This window comes from Ambystoma mexicanum, chromosome 5p (assembly GCF_040938575.1).
Source record: "Ambystoma mexicanum isolate Mex_15411 chromosome 5p, UKY_AmexF1_1, whole genome shotgun sequence".
In the NCBI taxonomy this organism is placed as follows: domain Eukaryota; kingdom Metazoa; phylum Chordata; class Amphibia; order Caudata; family Ambystomatidae; genus Ambystoma; species Ambystoma mexicanum.
The window spans coordinates 861,438,838-861,464,706 of NC_090930.1; the positions used below are offsets into that span (position 1 = coordinate 861,438,838).

The 25,869-nt window shown below is 45.1% G+C and overlaps 1 protein-coding gene across 3 annotated transcripts in view; it reads left to right on the plus strand.

Moving 5' to 3' along the window:
- Positions 1–25,869, plus strand: part of SUGCT (succinyl-CoA:glutarate-CoA transferase) — a 2,028,246-nt gene that overhangs the window by 223,891 nt on the left and 1,778,486 nt on the right. For all 3 annotated transcript variants that reach the window (XM_069613297.1, XM_069613296.1, XM_069613298.1), the window contains exon 4: positions 19,073–19,158. In XM_069613297.1, the coding sequence (XP_069469398.1) occupies positions 19,073–19,158 (86 nt within the window). The remainder of the gene's footprint in view (positions 1–19,072; positions 19,159–25,869) is intronic.

The following is a 25,869-nucleotide window of genomic DNA, read 5'->3' on the forward strand; positions in this document are numbered from 1 at the left end:
TGCTGAAAGAGCCATAAGAAGTCCTTATATTTACAGACTAAAGGAATGCTCCCAATGTTGATAGTTAGCATTTGTCAGGGCTGACCTCGGATCTCTGCACTCTAAAATAGCCCATCTCTCAAGAAGTGAATGCACGTTGTCATTAAAGCAAGTTTATTTCACAACGGCCGCTGGGGAGAGGCTAGACAATCCTTGGAGATTGAACTAGCCTGAGTCTCTCTGAACCACAGAACAGAACAAATACAGTATATATACATTTACAGAACAGTTAACACACTCTCACATTTTCCTCATGTTCTCATACAAATTAATTCCCCAAAATACAAATGGTTTAACCCTATGCAAATCTAGTACCTACAATCTCGTTGGCTGCCTTCACTGTGGCACCATCCCCTTAGACTTACAATTTCATGACATTGCAAATACAAGCCCTTCCTGCAGGACACACAACCCTAACATGGGCATACAACACAGTTTTAGTACTGATTCCACTTGGTCACAGACCTGCAACGCTAAATCTTACACGCATGGTTAATGTATGGGCATTTCACTTTATGAGGCTATAGAGAGCTAACAAAAGGCTCCTTTGATCGGGGCAGTAAGTAGTTTCTTCAAACACTCTGACACCCTGGATATTTTATTCTTGCAGTTCTCTTGCTCCCTTTCATTCTGCAACCACCATTTCAATCCATCTGGCCTCCTCCATTGTACTCTTTTTCTTGATGATATATTTGACCTTCTCATATCCGCGCGCTCATCTTTGCTTCCAGTCACCCTACTACACTTTTAGCTACTTAATCCAGATTGCCCAGCCAGGTGGTAGATGCTTCTTCCGCCACAACAGTTTCCAAGCTCAAAACCCTAGTCCCATCGCTCTTCATTCTATTTCAGCTTCAAATAGCCAGTCCATGTTGTTGCAGCGGTTCCTCTGCCAATCAATACCTTCCCCCTTGGCCAGCCAGTCTTCTGAACAAGATGAAATCAATTTCACAAACCCAGGCCTCATCATATGCAGTCCGAACCTGTGGCATTCAATCTCCCAATATATTTCCCATGTATGCATGTTTATATTTATGTACGCGTGTTCAAAACTACCACATCCCCTCATAATGGATTTCCCCTTCAAGATACTTTTTCCACTTTGTATGAACAGTGCTTTAAATCTCATCGCACTAAGTTGCACAATGTGCTCTCATATTATGCTCACACAATCTTCATTATGTTGCTTTGTGTATGCAAATCTAAATACATCATACTAGACACAAAGTAACACTAAAAGTAACCTTTGACAAACCTTAATGAACTATTCTAGATACATGCAAAAACGCAACATTGGAACAATATCACATCCCTTCTTGTCCCATCATAACATTAATATGGTGCTCAAAATGGAACCTCTTCTTTCTATTAAAATAAAATCCATCTACACCAACAAATTGAAATTACAATTGTCTAAGAGGACTAGAGCGACGAAGTATCAGACAATGAGGCTGCAAAAATATTGGATATCTGTGAAGTATATTATGTATAAACAAGCACATTTGACATGACATATGCAATAAACGTGCTTGGATAAAATCCTTAAAATAACCCTGTACTGGCAGGGACAGAAAATAAGGACTGGGGTCTGAATTCTGGGAAGAAAAGACTGACTATGCAGATTCCAGCCTGTAAGGAATTCATGGTGGCAATAGTAAAGACAGACACAAGTGATCACAGTTCAAGGGTGTTTATTAAACTGTATAATGGGTGAGAAAACCGCCTAATCTATACCTAAATCTAAGATGGGAGCAAGCTACTACAAACAAATAAGAATAAAGCAGTCCTAGTGGTGTCTTGTCAAATAAAAAGGGCCTATACTAAAAAAGAATATTGCCAATCCTTACAACTGAGTTACACAATAGTGTGGGCTAATGTCTCAAGAAAAGAAAGAAGTGTTCACCAAATGATAAGTCAGGAGGTATGGCTGGGTCTTCCTTCCGCACATTTTTAGCATAGGACAAGGCAGGACCTTTAAGCAGAGCACATTCCTGGGTCTCTCTAGCCTGAGGTTACAGTTCCTTTCAACGAAGCCAGGATTTTCCGGGGCCAAGTCTCTTGCCTTGGAAGGCCGGCTGTACCAAAACAATAAACAAACAGAAGTTTATTTGGCAATCTTTAGACGTTGGGAGACTACTCTTCGCCTCTTGGATCCCCCTCAGTCAGGCTCTGATTCTTCTTGCAACGTTAGCCTCCCTCAATCGGGTTCACTATGGCCTTTCACTCAAAATGTATCACTTTACAATCTTAATGTTCTTTTCACCAACTATCCATTGTGGACATCCCTCAGCCAGCTTCACACTTGTTGTCACAATGTTCTCAGGTATATCACTAGTTACTCTCAATTCACAGGCATCCCTCAGCCAGGTTCACATTTGCCAGCATTGTAGACATCCCTCAGCTGGGTTTACATCGTCACAATGTCACTTCACTTCTTCTCTTTATTTATGCTCGGGTCTTAGCCCCCAGTCAGGCTTTCCTAAAGACCCCCAGCAGGGCTTCCCATAAAGCCCTCAGTCAGGCCTCCCTTAAAACCCCCAGTCAGGCTTCCCTTGTTACCCTGATGTGTAGGCATCGAGTTTACATTAGCCACTTTCACAGCTAAGTCAGTTTCCTCTCATGTGTCAAAGACTTTCGAGTGTACGAGGGGTTTTGCTCGATCCTCGTAGTACCATTTTAACACTTTACACTAGCCTTTACTAAGGCCTCTTGGTCTTTGTAGTTTCAACCAACAACACAACCCCAAACAGGCTTCAGTCAGAGTCCTTCGAAATGAGCGCCCCCACAACGCCTGACCACTCTGCTTCTGAACCTTTTGATAGGGTTCCTTTAAAGGTCAAATACACAAGTTCTTTGCCTGCAACCTTGGCCCAGCACAATTCAGTTTCCCTATCTGTCTTCTCTGACTCACCGGCTGTCCTGAACTGTTGGAGTTTCTTGTCTAGGGAGTCAAGGATGGCACCATAGTGGCAAGCGCTTCTCCCCGCTTTGACTATAAGCGCAGGAGGGCCCTGTGTGCCGTTGACACCTGTCACACCACACACCAGCTGGACTTCTCAGTCTTATGATTTCCTTTCTGGAGGCTTTGTGGGTTTGAGGTGAAAAAAACAAGGGTAACTCCCTCGTCGTCCCTCCAGGTCTCTCCGCTTTCCTCCCCCATTTGAACTGCTGGTCTGGAATTGCTGCTTCCCCGTCTGTTCGGCCTTGCTCGAAGTGTGCTTTCGAGCTCCGCCTTTTATCTCTGTGGGGAAGGGAATGGTCTTCTGGTGTGCATAGTTATGGTTAATTGACTGACTCTGCCTGACCCTTGCGTTGGGGCATGTCAGGTAGACAGCCCTGGTGTTGGTCCGTTGTCTGTCTTGGTGTAGGAAAGTGCTTGTGTTGGAAAAGTGGGCGGGGTAGAACATTTGAGTGTCCTATGAGGTAGGATGTGGAGAAGGTGCCCCACTTTCACTCCCTGAGGAGCCCTCATCCAGGTGATCCTCCTGCACTGGCCCACCCCCAGGAACTGTATCCAATAGCAATGGCCATGTCCTGGCCACATGGATGACAGAAGCCCGGGGACTAGCAAGTGAGACACCTTTAGGCTTCTCGCATACCCTTCCCCTATGTGAGATGGATATGTCTGTACTTTGTCCAGGTTCCATGTTGTTAAGAAGAGAACAGGGAACTCTCGCATCATCCACTGATTGGTTTTGATCGGTGTAGATGGAGTGGTTTTATTGGTCTCTCTACAATAACCTATGAATTGGATTTTAAGGGCTGTTTTAGGTTTCATTGGCTTTTTCATTGAGTTTTCCCATTCCCATATTGGAGAGTCTTGGGAGTAGTAGTTTGCCTGCCAGGATCTCTGGGGTAGAAAATCTCCAAAGGGGGATGGAGATTCCTGTAAGAGAGTAGAGAAGATGGGGAAGTCCCGCCCCAGAATAACTTCTTTGGGGAGCCCAGGAATTATGGCTGATGATATTTTGCAGGATTCACCCTGGATTTCAATTTGTACCGGTATTTTAGGGTATACTTCATGGTCTCCATGTACACATGTCACTCTAACTAGGGCCGCATTGTCTAGGTATTTTGTTGTAACTAAATCAGCCCGTATAGTGGTTTGCTTACTACTTGAGTCGATCAAGGCCCTTACTTGCCTCCCATTCACCCAAGCCTTTTCATATGTGAACTCGGTAGGAGTTTGTCATAAACAAATGCTAAAGGTCTCTAGTTCTTCCTCGGGTTCTTACGACTCTTCACCCTTCAAACAGCCATAGGTTCGTCTTTTATATTCTTTGGGCAGTGTCTAGCTAGATGCCCTGTTTCTCTAAAGGAAAAACAGAACAGAGGAAGTGGTCTGCTTCCTTTTAATTCATCCTTCTGCTTTGGATCAGTTTTCCTGATTTCTACTCTCTCTCGTGGTATCCCCTCTTTGATCCTATGGGACCCCCCATGTTTATCGACTCCCTGAGGTTGAGGTCGATGGACGGGCTTATGATCCTTCCGTTCTTCCCATCGATGGGCCAAATGGAAGTGTTTAGCTGCAGCCGAGTGGTTTTGTGCATTCTCAATGGCCATGGCTAGGGTAGGTCGATTTAACAGAAGGACGGATATTTGCAAAAAAGGGGGTAAGGAATTTGTAAAATGTTCTAAGATAATCATCTCTGTCCGTTCTTGTTAGCCCATAAGGCCACTGTGTTTTTGATACTTTCGCCCAGCTGTAAAGGAATTTCTCTCGGGTTTAGCCTAATGACTCATAATTTCTGCCGATAAAAATAGCAGGTTTGCCCCACACTTTTTAATAACCCTTCCTTGATGGATAGAAAGGTGGCTCCCTGTGCAAGGTTAAGTAGTTGATAGGAGGTTTGGAGTTTGCCTTTCAACAAGGGATCCAAATAGCATCTTTTAAAGTTCTCTTCCCATCCCAGTTGTTCGGCCAGGCATTCGAAGTTTAGAAAAGAGATTCCTAAATCTTCGTCTTCAAGATATGGTTCAAATATGCCCTGTGGTAGTAAGGGACTCGCCTGTAATTCAATTAATCTAGTTAGATTTTCCTGGAGTCTATTGTCAGTGTGTATCTGATGGGCCGCTAATTGGGCGATGACATTGGCTAGGTTGGCCATTTCTTCTGGGGGTGTAAGGTGTAACCCCTCATCCAGATGATCCTCCCGCACTGGTCCACCCCCAGGAGCTGGATCCATTAGCGAAGGCTATATCCTGGCCACCTGGATGACAGAACCCCGGGACTAGCTAGTGAGACACCTTCAGGTGTCTCACAACCCGTGAAGGATGCCCTTGCAAGGTCAGTCTTTTGTTACCCCCCTTCTCCGAATCTATTTTAGGGGGTACCCTCCTCCCACACCACCTTCCACTGAACAGCCCATCTGACCCCTGCTCCTGCGGTCTCCCTCGTCAGTCTGCAGGTTGTGAAGGCAGAATGCCAGCAGACATGCACGTCATTCTTCTGTGCGAATGCTTCTTTGTGTCAGGTTCTGAAATCATGGACTGCAAACTGTGAATGTAAAATAACGGCACATTCAAGAGCACGGCACATTTAGGGATGGAAGAATTTACAAAATGTACTAAAATGAAATTAAGAGAAATACAATAAGGTGAGATTGTAATTGTAAGCACAAAAGGGGGGAGCACTGTCAAAAAGCACTATTTAATATGATCTCATGCACACTAACTGTACAGCTGTGCCGATCAGGACAGCATCACATCAAGATTAGGCCACGTCCAGTTGTGTATACTAAGTGACACTTAACACATGAGGGCAAGGGTTTCTTGTCCCCACCAGAATAATTGTCACATGAATACTTGTCACCAGACCATATCTCATTACATGTGATCAAGCTAGCCATCGCAGCCAGCCAGAGATTGTGTCACATGAGTAGGCAGAGTGGAATTGTAAAGGCATAACATGGTGTTGTTAAGCCAAGGTCATGGGATGTTTTATTAGGAAGTGCATTGCTTTAACGTAACTGACGAAACGCATATTGCTGTTTTATGTATGATTCTCATTGTCTAGAATCCCATAAAACACTGAGAAATCTGTGCTCCGGCGCCATTTTATTGTGACGGGGATAATCTGCTGGTTTTCTGTCCATTTCCCTGCATCTGTACAGAAATAAAAGCGAAATCTGCTGTAGTTATCATATTGGATTTGTTGGGTGGGTTTCCTCGGACTAAACATTAATGTGTCAAATTAGTGGATCCCAAATAGATATTTATATGCAACTAGAGAATCGTCAATTATTTTCAAAATGTGTTATTTCGGTTTTATTGACAGCAATAAGCCAAGCCAATACAGTTACTGGTGAAGAATCATGGGGGTTGTAGTCCAAAACATCTTGTTGGCCACATAATGAGTAACCAGTTCTCTATGCAACTATATTTATAACATGTCTGGTGCCATTTTCTGCATTTCAGAAACATGTTGAACACAGTCTCTGTGCAAGCAACATTCCTGACTACCTTATGGTTATTATTCATTAATGTTGCAATTTAAGCTTTCCTTTTGTATCTAGGGACTATTTGTTTTGCAAAATTAGCTATATACATATGGAGTTTTGCAAAATATTCTGCCAAACAAAAGGTTCCCTATAGATCATTGTGAAAACGTCCCGCTTTGTGACAAAGTATGGGGTCACTGAGCAATCAAGCATTAACATTTCAAGCGTTGTTTGAGAAGGTTGCTTCTCTTTAGTTTCTTTTAATAGTAGGGCTCAGACCCCATATGGTGACTGTACAGCACAGCTTGTCTGCAATTCATTTCTATTACTACATAATCCTTTTCATTCATTTGGGAATGCAGAAGTCTACCTTGCCACAAAACTATATTCAATTCATATTCACAACCCTAACTTTTATATCACATATCATTTTTGTTGATGATCAAAAGGTGCAAGATAGTGTGGCTAATTCCTAGTTGTCATACATCTTACACCGAAGAACCTAACCCCAATTGTTCATCATTATTCACCACCTTACCCTGATGTTTACAATCTAATGCCACATGTAACCCACATAAAATGCTCTCAACCTGACAAAGTGCCCTGTTAATGTGTCATGTAGTGTTCTGCAACTAGAAACTCACCTCAGTCCTTCGGCATCTTGTTGGGTCCAGAATGAGCAGATTCTTAGGCGTCAAATTTAGTATCGCTGTAAGGAAGTTTCTCAATGTCCCACAACTTTGGAACAGCAACATAATTAATGTGGTCACATCTGGGACCTTAAAGTCATATGATTTATTAAATACAAGAAATTGATATATTACAGCGGCCCCCAAGACCCCGTAGCTTAAGCAGCAATGACCTACTTTCCTTTGAGCTTCGTTTGCTTAAATTTACATTTCAACCCAATGGGTATTTGAGCTATTTGCCCATTAAAGGTACAAATGCAGAAATAATTGAACAGATGTCTTTATTTTCTTTTAAATGTAGACCTTGTTCCCAGCAGTGGAACCCTCTGAATGTTTAGGGCAGCCTCCTGCATGAATTGCCAATGGTCTCTGTCACTCAGTATCTATTTCTGGCATGTGCAGAACAGTTCTTGTTGGCTTCTCGAAGACAGCCTTTCCATATCACTATCAACATGCTTTATAGTTCATTCAGTTGTATAAAGCGCCTAACAAAGGCTCAATAAATAAAGAAATAAAATAAAATAAATAAATTAGTTCATCAATACCAAAATTCTACATTCATTCATTATATGGATACATATGTCTGTGTATACAACAGATGTATTTCAGATAATGGTTTCCTTGCCATTTCTGACCTTCGAAAATTGCCACATTGAGCAGCAGTATTGGTAGATAAATATACAGAGATGCTCTGTAAGGATCTATAGGAAAGCCATTCTCCAAACTGGTTCAGGAAGCCTAGATGTTCAGGGTGTCATTAGCATTTTCTGTTGTGAAAATATCAATATGCATCATTGGTGAAAAAAAGAACCCACAATGTTTCTATGACATTTTCACATGTCTGCTGTCCTTTGAGCTGTCTTTATGAGAAGTCTGCTTTTCTAGTTTTCCCCATGTAATGAAAATGCTAATGATGATTTATTTATATAGTGCTTTTGCTAAAGCGCTGTACATATAACATAGCTACAATTATCACCCAACTGAAGTTGGTACTCATTTATCGACTTCGGAAGGATGAAAAGCTGAGTTGGCCTGGCCTGGATTGGAACCTGCGACCTGCAGATCACACATAGATCCCAGCTGCGAGCGCTCAACCTGCTGATATAACTTACCGGCCCCCAAAACCTGAGTTTCTCTAAAGAGGCTGCTGGATCTCGACCCTCCCTGCTTCCAAATATAAAATGCTGGCTTCGTTGTCTAACAAATCAATATGGATTTGTCTTGAAGCAAGGAAGGACAGTCTAAAAGCCAGGTTGCTCTCTGCTCCAAGATGCATCATATTGATTGCTTCCATCATGACATCCCCTTAGTTTACTGGTCACTTGTGTGACTGTCCTATCCACTCCGGGGCATGTCTATCACTAGACATGTTGGCGTAGGAGAGATTTATGGTACCTTCAAAATGTCCACTTGTCTACTACTTGCGGGTGTCCACAGTCATTTGAGTGAAAGGAATGCTATCCTTCCAGTTCCTTGTTGTCTTTTCAAAATGAACCTGAAATCACTCATCCAAATCCTTATGAGTATTCAGGGATAGGAAGGTGGACAGTGAAATCAGGATCAGCAGAGATGCCAACCATTCGGATCACGAGAATAGCTCGCGTCTCAAGTACCTGATTCCTCTTCTGTGATTTGTCCAGGGAAGGGGATCATTTCATGTTAGTTGTGTCTGTTCTTGCCATTACATAAATAAAACCTTGTGTTGCTATAATCCCTAGTCTGATTTCTATTGGTCTTTTAGATTGAAGGTCCCTTAATTTTTTTTTATTTAAACTTTCTTTATTTGACTTGACAACACACCAGAGAACAAAAGGCACCACATGGCACCAGCAATGAGTTAAAAAAACAAAAAAAACAGCAACATACATAATAAGCAGCACATCCTGAGTCAATTGCAGCATACAGAGGGTGGAGCAGCAGACAGGTCAATAACAACTGTATCAGGGGAAGACAGCATTTATGGGGACCCCTCGGGGGAGGACAAGACAGAGTTTGAAGGTGAGGCCATGGGGGACATATAGTCCCGAAACTTCCGCCAGATGTCTCTTGGCCTTGAATGCGAGTGTTGCATTGCGTTCCAGGACTCCTCAGTATCATGAGCCCATGTAATTGACCTGAGCCACTGTGCGTAGGTAGGTGCCCTGGGGCGGAGCCAACATAACAATATGCAGCGTACTGCCAACAGCATGCAAAGACCTGCTAGTTTCTTAGAGTCGTGGGCCAGCTGAGGAAGGTCATGGAAAAGGCAGTGCAGTGGGGTGGGGGCAATAGCGTGTTCCAGAATGTCCGAGAGTGTGGAGCAGATGTCCAGCCAGAATTGGGTCAGACAGGGGCAGTACCATAACATATGGATGTAGGAAGCTTGATCCGTGCCACACCTGGGGCAACTGGGAGGAACGCTGCAGAACATGCCATGTAGCCTCATTGGTGTATGATGGTATCTGTGTAGCACCTTGAATCGTATTCATTTAAATTTAGTATTATAGGATACATTGTGGGTGCGGCCACACATTCGGGAACATCTCTTGTCAGTGAGCTCGACTCTGAGATCCTCCTCCCACGCGTGCCTCAGCTTTGTAAAGGTGGGGGCTGCCCTATTCTGCAGTAAAGAGTAAAGTCTCAACACCTTACCCCTGAAGGAGAGGAAGGAACAGAGCTCAGCCACTACGGGCTTGTCAGGGGGTAGGATGGGGAAATCGGGGAATTTGGATTTGATATTCTTCCGGAGTGAGGAGTATTGTAGCCACACTGAGGGCCGGCATTTAAGGGATAGAGGGCGATCAGGCCACTCAATAAAGTTCCCCTGTTCGTAGGCATTGCGGAGTGTCAGGAAGCCAGCATCCACCCAGCGAGATACCATTGATTGTTAAATATGTGGGACATCAGGGAAGAAGTTCCATAATGGCAAGTCCCCGTGGAATGGGTGAAGTGTGCCGACCATTGTCCAGAGTTTAGTCAATGCTAAGGATGTGCAAGCTACCGGGATGAAGGTCCCTTAATTAAACTGATGTCCGTGGTAGGTCGAGCAGTGAGGCACTGGACTCAATGGTGTGATTCCGCTAAAGCTCTGTTAATACCACTATTGTGCTTTAGGGTTGAGATACCATCTACGTAGTCTGATAACACAAATACTATCACCTATGGTGTGGATCAGGATAACCACAATAAGTTGTGTGGCCCGATTTTCTTTTCCCCCCTGTATCAGGTTTCTGTTCTTAAAGTCCTTGCCTCCACTGAGGCACCATATTCTACAACAAACGCTCCAAAGAATTGTCAACAGAAATCCAGCAAGCAGTTCTTAGACAAGGCTCCCTGTATCTAATTAACCAGAGATCCAAAGATCAGTCAGAACAAGTCCATCCCTTTGCTAACGACTTTCCACATAGGTCTTATAGAAAGGCTTTCAGAACCTGTACTCACAATCTGGCTTTTTCCCAGTCTGTTCTCAGATGGCTCATCAGCTCTTTCTCAAGTCTCTGGGAACTTTCCTTGCTTTCTTTGTCTTGTCTTGGAATTGTGCTCTTCTTTCTTGGGGTCCCTTTCTGGATCTATACTTTGCAGCTCACACTTTCCTTCTGTTATATCACAGTGACTTGCAGTGTCTGGCTTCTGTTATATCACAGTGACTTGCAGTGACTGGCATTATCACGTGTTGTCATAGTATTGAGTCTTGTGTCAAACCCAGGTGTGCTCCCTTAGTAGAGCCTTCTGCTTTGGGCATAGATTTGTGCCTCAGTCCCTCCTAGAATTCTCGTGCGTCTGCAGGTAGTGAGAGGTATTTCTCCTGGCCTTCTTTGGGTCCTTGTCGAGCAGAAAATATTCAATTAACCCTCCTGCCACAGGCCTGCCTCTCCCTGCCTCTGAGCCATAGGGAGAGCAAATGGGTCTTCACCCTGTAGTTCCCTTCTCAGTGAATCTTGGGGATCTATTTTGGGCTCCCAGCCTCTTGTCAGGCCTCCAATAAAAGTACTCTCTTAGTCTTGAGCTTAGCAGATTTCCAATAGCTGCTGCTAGGCTTAGACCAGCTTACCTTTTTTCTCATTGGGCGTCTTCTACAGTCCTCCTTAATATCAGGGTTTTGGGACTTCAGAGTGTGTCTCTACCACAGCTCCCTCTTCTAACCTCTTCCTGTGTAGTTCAGACCTCCTGAGGTGCAGACCCCTTCCCTGCTGGTTTCTTTCTCTTGTGTCAGGGTGTAGGTGAGGATGCATCTCCTCCAAGTGGCTCTATCCCTCTGGGCTTTCCTCTGCCTTTTTATAATTCCCGTAGAGGCTCTGTCTCTTCCCGCATTTCACCTCATTGGTGAATTTCTAGCCAGGATTGAATCAGTGATTCAGATTCGACAATCAGAGAACTGGTGTGCTTGTCCCACTCTTCTCGGAACAAGTTTTCAAAAGACAGTGCCGTCTTGAATTTGTCTTATTTGCATACCGCAAGGTTGAGTGGTACTTCGTCTTCTCTGTCTGTCCCGGCTCGCTGGGCCAGGAAGATTTTGGGAACAGATTCTCCACTTTCCTCTCTGCTCAGTGATGTTCCTGCTACGAAGGGTACGTGAATCGTACAGACCGCCACACTGCAATCCTATGTTCTTCTCTCACCTGCATTATTCTTAAGGTTTCCAACCACTGTGGTTCAATCCATGTTTCACTAACCTGGATTCTTGCTGGATCTCCTGAACGTGGACTAGAAGAAAATGCTGGCTTTTGACATTAATGCTCAATATATTGTGAGACCTGTAGTTTGTCCCCTTCCTTCTCGTTCCCGTTTAGCGAAATCTGAGCAAACCTCGCCTCGAGAGGTATAGCAGGCCTCCAGTATCCCACCTTAGCCAACTACAGAGAGGAGCATTGGGTAAGGCCGATCCAACCTGTCCCTAGCTGCCCGCTACCCTCATATGCTGACACAGTTCTTGGTGTAACTTCACCAAACCACATAATAGTATATGTAGAGGCGCTGTTGTTGAAGATGGACTGCCACTACTTTTGTTACTTGGAAAGAGTTTGTGTTGAAGATTTTAAACCAAATGGAACAACACTAATGGTACACCTCACCATTAAGCAAACTTAATGTTTCTGATTGGGGTGTAAAAATATAAATACGTTAGGCTCACTTTGAGCATGTGGCCGTTTCTCTGTTATGTTCAGGATAATGGGTTGAAGAGCCACACTACCGAAATGCTCTTTCCTGATTAACTTTTTCCATTATCCAAGCTCTTATATTTGATACTTATTTGTATTCATTCCATTATTCTATATATTGAAATTCGTGGAACAGACACCTCTGCCGCCTTCTAGTATTTTTCCTCCCTCTCCCATTTACAGCAAGGCCACAACGTCCTTTTTTGAAGTTCTGAAGATCTCGTTTTTTCAGAGAACAAATATGTGCATGGTAGTTTCTGCCTAAAAGGCAATGTTCAATTTATAATTCTTTAAACCCTACCTGCTTGGAGACCTTTCTTTTCAACTAGACTCTGCCTGACACCATTCCCTCTTGGGTATTCAGGATCTGGCCTCCCTCCCCTCTAATTTCCCTAATCACTGGCTGTGATACTTTGCTCTTATTTAGCCAGGCCAGCAATCTGCCCGGCTTCTCCCCCCTCGCATGCTGTCTCTTCACATATTTCTTATAGGTTAATTTACATAACCTGTCCCAGTGCTCCCCGCTAGCTTGTTGTAGCAGTCTCATCCTGACCCCACCTGCCCGAGAGGTGCCTCCCCTACGCATAATGTCTTCCAACTCCTTCCCCGTTTCCTGCAGCTCACGTTCAATGCCCCCCTGGAGCCCTCTGGATTTGGATATAGCCACCCCGCACCACCACCTTAAACGCCTCCCACACAGTTCCCATAGTTCGAACACTACCAGTGTTAATCTCGAAGTACTCCGTGATCACCTCCCTCAGATCTTCCCGGAATCCCGAGTCCTGCAGAGCCTCAGCTCTGAGTTTCCACATCGGAATCCGCGCTCTAGGGGGTTGGTGTTGCCACTCTGGGACCAGGGACGAGTGGTCTGAGAGCACTCTGGCCTTATAGTCCACGCCTCTCATCTCGCCTACCAACTCGACAGCGGCGAACACGTAGTCTAGCCTCCTGTGCAGGTCATGTGGTGCCGCATAGTGTGAGTACTGCCTGTCTGCTGGGTGCAACTGCCTCCAGACATCTACGAGTTCAAAATCTCCCAGGAGGGCCTGTAGCACCTTTGCAGCCGGGGTGGGTTTGTCTAGTTTACCATCTGATCTGTCCATCTTAGGATTCAATACACAATTAAAGTCCCCGCCCCATAGGATCATACCACCTAATAGGGGGCTAATTTTGCCATACAGAGTCCGAAAGTAGGCCACTGTATCCTGGTTAGGGGCGTATAAGTTTATAATACTCACTTCCCGGTTTTCCAACATCCCCCGCACTACTACCATTCTGCCTTCTGGGTCTCCCGTAGATTGAAGCAATTGAAACGGTACATGAGGTGCTACCCATGTGATAACTCCTCTTGCGTAGGCCGAGTATGTGGCTCCCGGAATGCTCCCCCTCCACTTTCTCTTGACCACCTCCAATTTCTCCCTGGTAAGATGGGTCTCCTGCAATAATGCTATGTCTATCCTCATCCTTCTCAGGTACATCATTACTTTATCACGCTTCAAGTAAATATTGAGGCCCCTGACATTCCAGGTAACCACTCTAAGGCAACCCGACACCATAGATACAATATCCCGCCTTCCCTCTCCACCTCCCACCCCGCCTAATAAGATTCTCAGTTTGGCTTGTTCCCCGCCCTCTCCCTGTAAACTCCGCCTCCCCCCTTTGCCAACAACAAACCCCAACACACCGCCCCTTCCCTCCCCCCACCACTCCCAAACCCAACAAGTGCCCCGCACCATCCCAGGATCTCAAGCGACCCTGCGTTTAGTCTTGCCTCGGAATGCCGAGGACAGGAACCCGGCAGGGTGTCACCGGACTACCGGTGGCCTAACTAAGCTTCTCCTAATGGGGGTATGAGGACTAGCTCTGCAAGGCTCCCGTTGCTCGTGTCAAAAGTCTCAGTGCTCACGGATCATGCCCACTTATATCCCTGACCATGCACGCCCCTAGGCTACATCTTATACAATAATCAAGTGCCATTGTCTTAGGGTGCGACACCCCTTGGTGCCACAGACACAGATTACTTATCTCCTCCTTCTCCCATCTGGATGCCCGACTCCTGGGGCAGCTCTTCGTGTCGTGCCACCACATAGCTTCTTCCGGGGATTCGAAAAACAAGGTTCTGTTTTTGTGGAACACCTTCAGCTTCGCTGGGTAGAGCAGCATATACTTGTGGCCTGCTTCACGCAATCTTCTCTTCACGGTCCCAAAGGTCATACGGCTACGTTGTACCAACAGTGTGTAGTCTGGGTATGCGGTTATGTTTGCTGTCCCCCTTTGTATTGTTCGTCCCTTCCGGAAGTGTTCAAGGATTCTTTCCCGATCTCGATAGTTCAGGATCTAGGCGATTACCGGCCTAGGGGGGGGGGCGGTTCCTGGCGGCGGCCTCCTCATTAGGGCCCTATGCGCTCTTTCCACCGCAAACCCCTGGGACAACACTCCTCCGGTTATCTCCTGCAGCAGCATAGATTCAATGAACTCCGTAGGGTTGGGTCCCTCAGCTCCCTTCGGCAAACCAACAATGCAGATGTTATTCCTCCGGACACGTCCCTCCTCCTCCTCCGCCCTGCTTTCTAGGTTACCCACGCGTTGCACTAGGGCGTGAAGTTCCGATTTATGTGTTGCACAGTCCACTGTATTCGGGGCCACCTCTTTCTCTAAGTTCTCTGTGCGTTCTGCCAGCGACCTGACATCTTGCTGGAGAAGATTCACTTCCTCTTGTACTGCCCCAACTTTGAGCTCTAGTGCTCCTTTCAATTCGGTCATAGCCAGTCCCAGTTTGGTCTCCCAGGCCACTTTCAGGTCATCTATCGCAGCAAGGATCTCCTGGTTCGTGCCCATGGCAACTGCGCTCCCAATGGAGGTTTTGTCTTTACTCTTGGTTCCTTCCAAGATGTTCTGGCATATTCGTCCAGCGTGGGTTGCTTGCCCTTCGTTCTTAGTGGTTTGCTGGACATGGCGTTGTGCCGGAAGCGTGTAAGCGAGCCCCACCACTTGTGGCTACCAGCCCCAGCGGGGTTAAACTGCTATTGGCATTTGGGCCCAGACAGGCCATGCAAGGGGTGTCTTGAAGCTACTTATTTGCTACAGGAGTGGGTTGTGCCCTCCCACGTAATAATGTGCATTTATTTAAAACTCTCGAACCTTAAGCTCCAGCCCCAGTTGGTCCAAGCCTTCGGGCTTCCCTCCAGGGCCTGCAGAGCCCACTCAGCGTTTTACCAGTCCAGCATGCCTCCTCCCAGGACCCCAAGGGTACTGCAGCATCTAGTCCAATGGTGGTCACTTTTCACCGACCAACCGTGTTGTAAGTGCCAGCGAGCCCCCTGACCAGTCCTTGAAGCGGGCTTTGTTGCCCCACATGGTAATGCGGGCTATTCTGGGCCCCCAAACCTGGAGCCCCGTCAGTCGGATCACTACGAACTCCAGCAAGACACGTCCTCCCACATGGCCTCTTAGCCACGCCCCCTCTGGAGCTGTCTCCTTATGCTGGATTGCTCGGGCCTGTCGCCTCCGTTCTGGACACCGGCAGCGTGCACCACACATATCGCTTGATAAAAGTGTATTTAGTGCACTTGGGGCAGCGCACTAATTGTAACAGGTGCAATAAAGTGAAGGCAGCAGCTTTATGTTTTTGGATCCTCTTCGGGTCACTCTTCGTCTCACTCCGGTCCTGAGCCCCTCTGTATTAAGTTACAATATGATGTAGCTGTACCATAAAATCCCACCATGACAAAGGGGGGTATATTTTGTAGGTAGCAGCAGCATAAGCTCTTATGGAAATGGGGTTGTGTGCCAAGGTCTTCTCTCTCACTTCTCCGTCTGCGCTTTGTTTAGCTGCATTTTGCTTCTCCGTTCGCACGCCTCGGTGCGTGTCATCGTCGGTTCACTTGTTCTAATCATTGAGGAACGAAGCTCAGCTGCTCACGAATGAACTGGCCCCCCCGCTCGTCGGCCGCAAAGGATTGGGAAACAATGTTGCGCTGGTTCTGCGCTGCGCTTCAGTTGGGCTCTGCGCCCAGCCTCCGAGCCTCTGCAGCTTCAATGTATCCTTCCATATCTTTCGCCTCCCTTCTCTGCACATTTGGAAGCGGGCTATGTTGTCCTCCAGCTGACTGTTGCAGGCAGCGAGGTATGCTCTTCATGCGCCACCGCCAGCCTTTGCCGGCTCCTGTGCCCCGGGGGTCTAGCAGCCCACTGTGCTGCCCACGTTCATTTCAGGGGGGCACTTGGACACTGGACAGCCACGACCACGGACCTTCTCGGATGTTGCGGGGTGCTGTCTCTATTGTACGTTGTACTGCGGGCTGTGGTAGGGATCTGATATTCCGCCCACCTTCTGCGCTCCTGTGTGGCTTAGTTGGCCGAGGGGATCGGACTTATGGCTCCGGCCCCTTTGTTCTCACTGGTCGGCCATTTTGGGTCTCTGCATCCTCAGTCACCGCAACTTCAGTTCCTTCCCGAACTGTAGGACCCAGCATTCCTCAAGCTGCAAACTTGTTGTATCAACACTTCTCATATTCATCTGCCGGCATGTATCTTTTCCTCAGTTATGGGCACCTCCATGTGCACCTTTTACACGGATCAATGACGGATTGAACGGAGCTCTCCCAGAGTCACGTCTCCTCACATGCCCCTGTAGCCATGCCCCCCGTGGCTGCTGAACACTTAATTATTTCTGTGATATGCTGCCCCTGCATGCAGAGTCTAGGTTGCTCATGCCAGCTCTTGATTTTAAAGCAGTGGTAATGTTGCCCAAAGAGTGCCTTTGCTGTGGTTGCTGAGACGGCCTCCTCTGCCCAAAGCTCACTGAAGTAGTCATTTCAGTTTTACCTTTTTTCTATAGAACAAGGAGTGCCAGAAGAAGGTTAAACCCCAAATGCTTAGTTGGCCATCTGTTTTTAGTTCTAACAATCTGACTCAAGAGACAACCCAAAACCAAATTTCCCACGCTCGTAGGTCAGCAACACCTGCACAATCCTTGATCAATTAATTTGAGATTGCCTGGACAACCTGGACTAAGGCTTGGTGCCCTTGCCTCTGAGCATGTGGCAAAAACCAATTGAATCTTTGCATCGTGTGCCATGCTGATCTATGTGATGGCAGAGAAGTTTGTCACATACAGCGTGGCTGCAACCAAAGTTCAAATGTTTTTGCCCATGAACTGACGACTCTTAATTTTCCTGTGTAGAAGGAGAGAACCATTATTTGACCTGCAACAGGTCTTCTCCTTACTTATGCTATCATGGAGGATTCTGTCGTGGATTGGATTGGAAGAGTAGATGATGGCTATCAACGTTTCATATTTTCCCTCCTGCCAAATCGAAACATCTGCATTGCAGGATCTCAAATACCTTGCACTTATCAAACACAGTCCCAATGGGATACACAGGCCTCCAATGTCTTTAAGAAAGGAGGATGACTGTGCTTGGTATAGAGGTATTGAAATTGTTGCATGCATCATATTCTAGAAGGATGTAATGTCATGAGGAGATGATCAAGGGACCTGAAAATCCCACCACTGCTCATCTGCATTGGATGCCCAAATGGACCACCTCATTTACCATGACGACATCTGGTCTTAAAAGGCCCCTTGATAGTGTAAATGTGGGTTTGCACACACGCTATGTATGGTGTTTTGTGGTCTCAACAGCCACTTCCTGAGAGCCCTTATCTTCATGGTGGAGAGAGCCAGCAGACTGCCCGGTCATGCTCAGATGACACACAACACGTACATCTTGAATGCGATGAATGTCTGAGAGTCGCATCCCCGTGTCCAGAGCTTGAATCCCAGATCCATGCTCTTAAATGGAAATGTAGCTGAATCGGCCATCAACCAATGGTAAAATTAGAGAATAGAAAAACATCATCTGAAATATGTTTGTATGGTAGGAAGAGGCGTTAGGTGAAGAGAAAACATTGAGTCGTTGAAAAAAAGAGCACTTGTGAAGAAAAACATTGTGTGAAGACACTAGGTAGAATTCCTGCTCTGTACATGTAGAGTAACTTTTTTTTATATAAAGCTGTCACTGGAAAAAACAAGGTGTATCCTCTACTATTGCAGGGCCAGACATTTTAACTTTGTCAGTGCTCGTTTTCGTAGAGTTGAAGAATTGCCACTGCTTACTCTTCATTATTTCAGCCTGATTTCCAAGCAACCGTCTGCTCTGTGGTCTTATTTCTGTTTCATTTTCTCTGACCAGCGCCTTTCATGTATGCTCTTAAAATCTGATAGGTCTCACTCTCCTACACAGGAGGCCCTTTTGCTTGTATTTTAAAAAGATTTAAATTATGTTAGATGTTCACACAGGATAGTTTACAAAGTGTTGAAGAGAGAAAGAGTTCAGTAGATGGACAATGGTGTGGGAATAAACACGGTCCCCCTAATCGTGACATTTTCCCAAAATATTGCTATATGAACCAATTTGTTGTATTTGTGAAACACTTGTTGAGTACATCACGCCGACAGGAAAAATCTAAAGTTGCTTAAACGTGTCATGTGTGGTGTCATGACTAGTGCATGGGTGTGTGGGCGTTATGGTTGCTTTAGGAACCATACGTGGCATATTTATAAGGCCATGATCTCCTATAATTGCACCTCAAGGAATGTTTTTTTCAATAAATGTCTGTCTTTTCCATAGTTTATTAGGCAAACCATAACTGTACTTAAACGAAACGTTTTAAAGTGATAAATATGTAAATGTGTCAGGCCATACTGTACCTAGTTAGCTTTTAAATGTATGATTCTAAATGTTCCCACTATTTCTTCCAGAATCTGGTGATGATACAAGATCCTGGGGCCCACCATTTGTTGGAACAGAAAGTGCTTACTTTCTCAGTGTAAATAGAAATAAAAAGGTAAGTGGCTGACTTTTCCAGCTTCTTCAACCATGGGTGCCGATTTTAAATGAATTGTTGCCATGGGAACACGATCAATGCAATGCTACACTGCACTTTATGCCATGTTTGTTGCATTACAACTTTCCTTTTGTATCTAGAAGTGTTTGGTAAAATGAGCTATATAAACGTGCAGACCTGAAAAAAATTGATCTGGGTAATTTCACTGCTGACCATATTCCACCCTTCCCCCTACCTCTGCCCCTCAACGTACCTTTCCTCTATTCTCTAACCCTGCTACTGCCCTAGAAAATGCTGCGAAAAACGTGGCAAATTTTCACACAGCCAAATGTGGGGAAATGGCTGTGCGATCCTCCTCTGCACTCAACCTCGCTGTCCTATAACCTCCTTTTAACTCCTCTTCTTTGCGTTCTTTCTCCCTACTCACTCTTCTCCACTGGAATCTACTTCCCATCACAATCAAAGCCAGCCCAACTGTGGATCTCATGGAAGCTTTCTTAAACTTCACTTATTTGCTTAAGAGGGAGCTCCTCCTGCTCTCTCTTTCCATTCTCCCTCCAGGGACGTTTAATGATGTAATTTTGTATATTTGTATAGTGCTTGTCTATAGTTTGAAGCCCTTGCCCTCTTATGGTATTGTTACCTTTGTACGCCACCTGTTTGTTTATATACATTTTCTTTTGTTTGTTTTGTTTTGTCCCTGGTATATGCACTACTTTTTTACACCCTCATAAAATGCCCCCCCCCCCCACTTGTTCTCATCTTTGTGCTATTGTACAGGCACCCATTGTGGGATTGACTCTGCTATTTGTAAATGTGTTATTTTAAGCCATTTGTGATAGCAATTGACATCAAATAAATACAAATGACAAACATAAAAATGGGTGGAGATACCCAAAATATTCTGCCAAACAAATAGTTCCTTATGGACCATTGGAAAACATTTCCTATTTTGAGGCAAAATATAGGGTCAATGAGCAAGCAAGCGTGACCATTTCAAGCACAGTTCAAGAAGGTTTCTTCTCTTTGATTTTTATTAGTGGGACTCCACATTTCAATCACTTTTTTCGTAGGTCAATGTCCCTTACAGAGCAGAAATTGCATCAGACTGGGATTGGGGACAACAGCCATGAAGCAGAATATGCAGTAGGTGCAATATTAGACCACTGGGAAGGGATCCGCAGCAATAACAACAAGCTGAGTATTTGCAATATTAACCTTGGTTTGTATTAGCAATAGCCACTATTTAGTAGGCTTAGCAATGCTGGAGGGCATGTAGGTGCTTTTATTGAATAGTCAACTGCAGAGGGTTTGCTATAATGCTCGATTTGGAGGGGATTTACAAGAAAGAGCACATATGTGATAGCAATATTTATGTTATGCAGTAGACCATATGACTGGATTTGCCATGATTATCTCATGCAGAATTAGACATATTAACACATTTGAAAGCTCAAACAAAGCCCCATTCTCAATCAACCCCCCGCCCCCTTCACACACACCCTGGCAGGGCCAACCACACCCTAAATTAAGAGTGTCACATGCACACCTCCACACAATCTACACAACCACCCTGTTGAGTTGCCTTTCTGCTCTCTGCCCTTTCTGTCTCCCTCTGTCCTCTGAGTTACCTTTCTTGTCTTTGCTGCAATATTGTTCTTGCCAACCGAATGTTGCAAATATATTCAGACAAGTGTTACTGAAATTACACTTTGCAGCAACATCACCTGTCCATATATCTTTTCTTTTTTGTGTGTGCAGGTTTCTAAGGACTTGAAATTGTGGGCATATTCAGATATCCACTACCTACAATAACCTGCCATGGCTTGGAATCCTCTCATTTGTGTCGGTGCACAGGCCAAGGCTGGCTTGGTTGTTGCAGGGAGTATCCTGATAAGCCTGTGCCAGCTGTATGCTGCTTCATTGGCATGAGGAAGATTATTGGCTGGTTTCTGAATAGTTCATGGTAGATTCAGGTGATGCGAGTTGAAGGTGGTGGTGTTGTGGCACATTGGTGTAGGTTGTATCTTGTCGAGTGCCTTACTGTGCTGTCTTCTTGTAATGCTGGGCCTGAGCGTGTTGGTCTGGTATCATCAGGTGCAGAGCACAACATATTTGTCTGAGAAAAAAGGTTGGACACAGTAAACAACTGATGTGTTTAATTAAATTAAACAAAAAGAGACTACTCATAGTTTCTGCGTTGGGCTTAGTGGATCATTACCAGGAGTTTGTGTTACATCATTATGAAAAGTGAGAAGCAGATCATCTGCTTTTAGCTCAAAAACATGGAGACCCTCTCAGGCTAATACCATAATACAGTACCTACTGTGATGAATCTGGACAATTCATACATTCTCCCCATAGGGGAGCCACTCGGTATATGGTCTTTCCATCAAAAGAGTTTCCATATAGGGATAAAGGGTTAATTTTGTTTGGGGTGGGTTTTTAAAGGTAAAAAATTGGGGGTTGACTAAAAATGCATTTATCCCACACACACATACATTTGATGGAAAATAATGTGTTGCAAATCATTCGATGGAAAGTGTTTCGTTGGAAACTCTTTCGTTGGAAAGACCATAAACCGAGCCACTCACTGTGAGACTAGGGAGGTAAGTCTGCTCTGCAGGAATCTCCCTAGGGGTCCGGGCAAGTGAGATCTCACTGGAAGTGACACCCTTTTTGGGACGAGGACTTCCAGTCCAATGAGGACCTCCCTGAAAGAACTACGTTGTCCGCATACGTGGGACTGGAAAGAACTGAGTGTTCTCAGATTTTTACTCTGTGCCAGAAATCCTCCTTCCACCCTATTGTCTTCAGGTAATGCTGGCTGTTATCTGAGGGCTGATGTAAAGAAAAAAGGACACACCTTTTCTGTCCGTGCTGACATATGTGCAAAGAATATGAACTATGAATGGAGAGAGACTGGGAAATCAGTGGGAGACTCCTACGCTGGGAGGAGAATCCACGGTACAATGAGGTGAGCCTCTGAAAGCACGTTCTGGAGGGGCAGAGCTACACATAGCCACAGAGCCAGCAGTGTTGTAGAAGGAGCGAGGCATGCTAGCTGGAAGCTACAAAACGGGTACTCTGACCAAGCTGGCGGCTCCGAGCAGGAAAGGAGCCTGGACGGAAAGAAAACCGTCTTTTCTGGTTTGTTAGTGGTGGGCTGGGTGCCCAGCAACCGATGCCAAAACCAGAAACAAACAAGGAACCCGAGTCTCCAAACTCCACACGTCAGGTGCCCATCCAAAGGAGACAAGCATGAACAGGGAGGCGAACACTCACGTCATGAGGATGCCATCAAAGCTGAGAAGCTGGGTCAGAGACTGCTGAAACCATTCCTGGTACGAAACACTGGGAAACCAAAACGAACATATCAAGGCTGGAGAAATTACTGTGTGCGTGCAAGCCTGAAAGCATGGAACAGGCATACTGCCCCATGTAAAGAGAATAACAGAAATACAAACGCCATCTATGAAAGCTGGAGAAGCCACGTTCAGTGTCGGAAAGTGAGAGAATTATATGGACACACTGTCACGACCCTCGCCCAAAACCCCCTCTGGCAAGCCCATTGGCGAGGTGGAATCAGGACTCGGGTCTCTAGAGCCTGGCATCCTCTTTAAAAGCCCTCTTGGGGCCAGTCCTGGTGCCAAGCTCATACACCATGAAGAACATGTGCTCTGGACCTACTTTATTGTGTTTGTCAGCCAACATGGAGGCATACACATAGCTTGGTTCTAAGAACCAAGCTATGCGGTCTAGTGTTTTGGGTGTGGTGGCCTAGGGACTACTTTACCTGGACTATTTTGTTGGGGCTATTTAAACCACACCCAAGCAAGACAACACGCTTTGCGTTATTTTGCAGTTTGCAACGTGACGCTCACTGTGTCCAGCTATACCCACGAACCTCGGAGAAGCAGAACCTGCAAAGAGACAAAAACATTGTTAGCAGCAGCATCTTACCTGCAGTCTTCATCTTTAGCTTCTCGCAGCTCCTGTGAACAGCTTCCTTGAATCTGCACGCCTCCCGGACTGAACGACCTGAAAGAGGAAGACAGAGGCAACATTAAGGAAAGCATAAGATACATTGCAAATTACGAACTGCTCAAAAGGCTTACCTGGCTGGTCACCACTCCGGAAACTCCACACACGCTGAATAACACTGTGACCTACAAGAAAAGAAGGCAATACAGGTTAGCAAAGGCAAGACATTGCAGCGCTGCGCATAGCGCTTACTTACCGCATGATAGCGCTCTTAATGCGCCATCATTTACCAGCGAGGCTCACCAAAGCCAGTTCGCCGCGCTGAAGCTCTGCATATCTAAGGGAGAAAAAGAGACATTATTGAACAAAGAAAGGCATGCAGGAATAGCAACAATACGAAAGAACAGCAATAAGACCTACCTGAACGATATCAAACGGGCCGGCGCCAGTGAAGTAACTGGACCGCTCATGCCCACGAAAGACAACACACCCCTGCAAAGAAGGCAGGACGGAGAGCACGCCTACCTCTACCACAAGCTGAGGAGAGGGCCCCAGAGGGGCTGAAATCATACGGGGGTGGTGGGAGGATACTTACCCCGGTCGGCCAGTCTTGAACACAGTCCTCCTGTATTTTCAGGCAAAACCTTCGCCGCACATCACATCTGGGCACCACAGAGAAGTATACCAGCGAGTAACCCGGCTGGTTGGCGTCCCTGTGGATACCAGGTGAGCGTAACGCACACATCCTTCAGACCAGGGAGTCAAAGAAATTTGTGTGACCTGTATCCTAGGCAAGCCGACAAATGTACAAAAGTGCTTGAATTGAGAGGTAACAATCCTACCACACAGCTACAGGACTTAGAGTCCCAGTGCCACACGATAGGTGGGATAAAGGAAACTGCATACAAACGTAATCCTGGATGGATTTTACTACTGGTGAAAGCTGAATCCATCGTCAAGTGATTTAACCAGTGGTAAACAGCGAAGAATACAAAGCAAGAGGAATTGTCTTTTTTCCCCCAGAGGTGGGGGAAAGCAAAAACTGTACATGAGATACTTATATTTTAATTGACAAACTATACACGAGGACTGGATACTGTATAGGAATAGCTTAACAGAACTTTGAGACTGAGATAAATCCTTCAAAAGCCGGGCCAGACAGAAGCCCATGTTGAGGCTGTTTGTGTAAGCCTCCTTTTCTTTTTAGATAGGTTTTTCTAAAGTGGTATGGGCAGTTAGTGGTTTGGAATTTGGATCCAGAACTCTTTATTTTGGACTACGACGAGCACTCTTAGTTTAGTTTTTTCAAAGGCAGGGCATTTCCCTCATGGTGATAGGACCACTAAGGCTGTTTTTCCTTTTATTGGAATAAATTCGTATATACCATGACCCACTGTTGTTCGAGACCTCCTCCTGGTTTGCAACACTACTTGGACCCTGTTGCTTCAGCATTACCACCATGTCTGAGAGGCTGCCACAGTATCATTTTTTCAGAAAACACATAACGTAGTGCTGGGAGAAACACTGTTCATCATACATTTGCTGCACTGAATACATGCACTGTTGTTTAAGAACAAAATACAAACCTTGCCTACAGCAAAACATATTCAGTACGAGGACTTACTGTTTAACTGTATTGTGATATCATAAAGATGCCAAACTTTTAACATTACTTCTCTGGCCTTGTATTTCTTTGATGATCAAGACTGTTCTGATGTCTTCCATACACTATCTTCACCCACACTTGATCTTATTGAGAACTTTATACCTTTTACCCTTCATGTGTTTTCTGGTGAACATTGTTTAAAATTGGTGCAAGATGGTTCATTATCTGCAGGTTTTGCTGTTGTAGTTCAGGATGCAATTTGTGACACTATTGAAAAGTCTAAAAATGAAGTGAGAGAGGAGGGCACCACTTATGAATTAAGTCTTTTTAGTAGTTGTATTTGATGATGAAAAAATATGTTGAAGTATATTCACAAGATATTTTTGCCTGGAGCAGCCAGTCCATAAAAGGTCCTGTAGCACTAGGACCTATTCAAACACAAAATATTCAAAAAACAGAGTGACTACACTCTGTTAGGAAAGGCGCTTCTCAGTTAGCCCCAATTAGGTTGCTTATCTTAGATTCAATGTAGAGTATATCAAAAAATGTTAATCAAAAAATTCTCAAAAAGTAATACGTTTCATAGCAGGAAATGTTTAATGCACATTCCTGAAGTATCTGCTGTTACAGTATATCTTTGTAAATCACACAATGAGTGTTCATCTGAGATTGCCCATAATACTCTGGTGCCAATGCATTTCGGTTAAAACCTTCTTCAGGGCGGTATTATAGCAAAACTGATATTACATGACTTATATAGTAACATTATTAACAAAATGTATCACAATGCACACAAAGCGATTAAATAAGAAAAGTATTTACAAAAACACATACCGGTTCGTGTACCACATCCGCATATTTAGATAATGGGGAGAATAAAACAAAAAAGCATACTAATTAGTTTACTGTCATGATTATGCCTGTTCTGTTTACATTTCAGCCTTAAAAGGCAAGTCATACCTTAGTCATGCCAAGAAACGTTAGGATCATGAAGTTGTACAGTTGCACAACCAGTAAATCTACAAGAAAAGAATAGATGTAACTCTAAGTGGCCCTCGCGGACATCAAAGAATAAAGCTTATTTACTGATGTGGATAGCTGTGCTTACCGAACAGCTTCAA